At 58.0% G+C, this 2,548-nt stretch overlaps 1 protein-coding gene across 1 annotated transcript; it reads left to right on the plus strand.

Moving 5' to 3' along the window:
- Nucleotides 1-357: 357 nt before the first annotated feature.
- Lbx2 (ladybird homeobox 2) lies at nt 358-2,262 on the plus strand. The gene is made up of 2 exons (XM_059256743.1): nt 358-729; nt 1,777-2,262. The coding sequence occupies exons 1-2, from the start codon at nt 534-536 to the stop codon at nt 2,163-2,165; spliced, it is 585 nt and encodes a 194-aa protein (XP_059112726.1). The 5' UTR covers nt 358-533; the 3' UTR covers nt 2,166-2,262.
- The last annotated feature ends 286 nt before the right edge of the window (nt 2,263-2,548 follow it).

The following is a 2,548-nucleotide window of genomic DNA, read 5'->3' on the forward strand; positions in this document are numbered from 1 at the left end:
CCAACCATTTCCAGCCGCCATGTTCTCTTTAAGACCGTTTCCTGGGGTTGGGTGGGGAAGATTAGGCCAAGTTAGGATACTGAGTTCCTAGCTAAGGCCCAGGATCCTAACATAATCAGCCTTGAATCCGGTTTCTAAGTACTCTGCAATCCCCAGCCCTTGGGGCCAGGGAAAGCAATTTTATTGCCCAGGAGTTTATGAGCCAGAGCGTATGCGGGGAGCCAAGCAGCCAGCAGAATCCAGTAAAGAAAGCCCAGTTTGAATGTGCACAGAGCTATACCTCAAAGCCAGAAGCCACCGGCTTCTCTCCAAGATACAGAAGAACTAAGGTTGCCAGGACACCTTCGGGCTCCAGACTCACCGCGGTCCTTGGAGGGAGGTGGGGGTGCAGAAGGAGGGGACATGGGACTCCAACCCTGCTCTAGGGGGCGGATCCGAGGCAGGGGGCCCGGATCGGAAGCTGAGCGCTGGGGGCCGAGGAGGTTGTGGAGCCAAGAGCAGCGGGAGGCGGGACCATTACAACCCGGCTTGCCATGAACTCTGGACGCCAACGCCGGACACCCTTCAGCATCGCAGACATCCTAGGCCCGAGCATGGTTCCCCGAGCACCTTCTGCGCCACAGCTTCCCGAGGCCAGTCCTGATCCCGCGTCGCCACTGTACGCGCTGGAGGAGCTGACGAGTAAAACGTTCCTGGGCCGTGACCCGCGCACTCTGCAGCCTTCTGAAGGTACAACGCCTGCAAAGTCGTGGACTTGGATTTAGTTCTCTCTCCCTCTCTGTGTCTCTGTCACTGTCTCTGTCTGTGTCTCTCTGTCTGCCTGTCTGTCTCTGTCTCTCTGTCCGTCTCTCTCTCTCTCTCTCTCTCTCTCTCTCTCTCTCTCTCTCTCTCTCTCTCTCTCTCTCTCTCTCTCTCGTCCCGTCACAAAGTTTTGTCCAACCCTGGCCGGTCGTTTTTACCCAGTCCTGCCCTCTGCCCAGGTGTCAGGAGTTGCATCTCGGGCCCCCACAACTCTCCAGCCTTAGTACCTTGCAGCGGCTCGAGGGGGTCGCCAGCGCCGCGGGGTATCGCCAGGCTGGAAAGAATCTAGGGGACCGGCTGGGCCGGTGCGTTCGCTGTACGCGGGACAATCGCGACCGAGAAAGGCCGCGGAGGAGACAAAAGGCTTGAGCCGTAGGCAAGAAACGAGTAGGACAGGGCTAGGACGAAGCAGAAAGCTCCAGAGACCTCTCGACCACCCAGCCACAGCCACAGCCCCAGCCCAGCCCCAGCCGGTCATTTCTAGAGCCTTGTCCAAGAAGGTCCTTGCAGCTGCGTTGGGCACAGAAACTGCCTCTCTCTACCTCCCTTCCCTCCCTATGCTCCCACTGTATCCCTTTTTGGCTCCCGGAGAGGGAACTAGTGTTTTTAAGAACATATAAACAGAGGGCTTTATTTGGCCACCAGGCCGGGTGGGTCACCCGACCTCAATCTAGCCTCTAACTTACTACCACGCGCAACTTGGAGCTCCAAAAGGCGTCGGGGGATCTTCTCCAACCGGCCTTGACCCCTGCACCAGATCTCCTCTGATCAGTCCCACCCACTCCCCTGCATGAGCAACCTCATCTCACCTCTTCCAGAGGCTGCTGCTCTTCGAATCCCTGGCCTGACCCGGTGTATAGGGATCGTGGTGCTGGTCCTCCCCCACACCTGCTTGAGCCCTGCGACCCTAGTTTTTCCACCCAGACCACAGCTCCTCCAAAACTGGAGGCTGACATTTCCGTTCCATCCGTGCAGGCAGAGGCGCCCCAGAGGCGCCGGCGGGTCCTGGCGCTGGTGTCCGGAGACGCCGCAAGTCGCGGACAGCGTTCACTGCCCAGCAGGTGCTGGAGCTGGAGCGGCGATTCGTCTTCCAGAAGTACTTGGCACCCTCAGAGCGCGATGGACTGGCCGCGCGGCTGGGCCTGGCCAATGCGCAAGTGGTCACTTGGTTCCAGAACCGTCGCGCCAAGCTCAAGCGAGATGTGGAGGAGATGCGCGCGGACGTGGCCTCCCTATGCGCGTTGTCTCCGGGAGTCCTGTGCCACCTGGCATTGCCAAACAGCGCTTCAAGCCCTGACCCTGGCCCTCCAGGGCCTGACTCTGAGCCCCACTTATCAGATGAAGAGATACAGGTGGACGATTGAAAGCAAGGCCTCTGCCAGCCCTGGGTGCCAGGGCCCTGGACTCCTCACCTCTGCTAGGGGCCTTGTCTGGGTTCCCGGGTGGAGGGGAGAGACCCACTTAGCCCTGTTCTGTCCCTCAGTCCACACTTTTACTTTTTTTTTTTTTTTTTTTTTTTTTTTTTTCTTACTCGTTGAGAATAAAGCCGCCGCTCTGCTGCTGCAAGGTGCCTCAATCCGGGATGCTCGCAGCCCAAACCAACGCAATCTGCTACTTCCTGGGAAGTTGGTTTTGCTGCTTTGCGGCTCCTTTAAAACGTGGTGCTTCTTTTAGCTGTGGTAGCAACCCCAAAAGGTAGGTGTCTGGCTATGCTCATTTTCCAAAAGAATCTTGAGGTCAGGATGTG

This window comes from Peromyscus eremicus, chromosome 3 (genome assembly GCF_949786415.1).
Source record: "Peromyscus eremicus chromosome 3, PerEre_H2_v1, whole genome shotgun sequence".
NCBI lineage: Eukaryota > Metazoa > Chordata > Mammalia > Rodentia > Cricetidae > Peromyscus > Peromyscus eremicus.

Coding starts and splice junctions, on each gene's coding strand:
- Lbx2 (XM_059256743.1), top strand. CDS start 534: ATGAACTCTGGACGCCAACGCCGGACACCCTTCAGCATCGCAGACATC. Junction 730..1,776: donor CACTCTGCAGCCTTCTGAAG/GTACAACGCCTG, acceptor CCATCCGTGCAG/GCAGAGGCGCCCCAGAGGCG.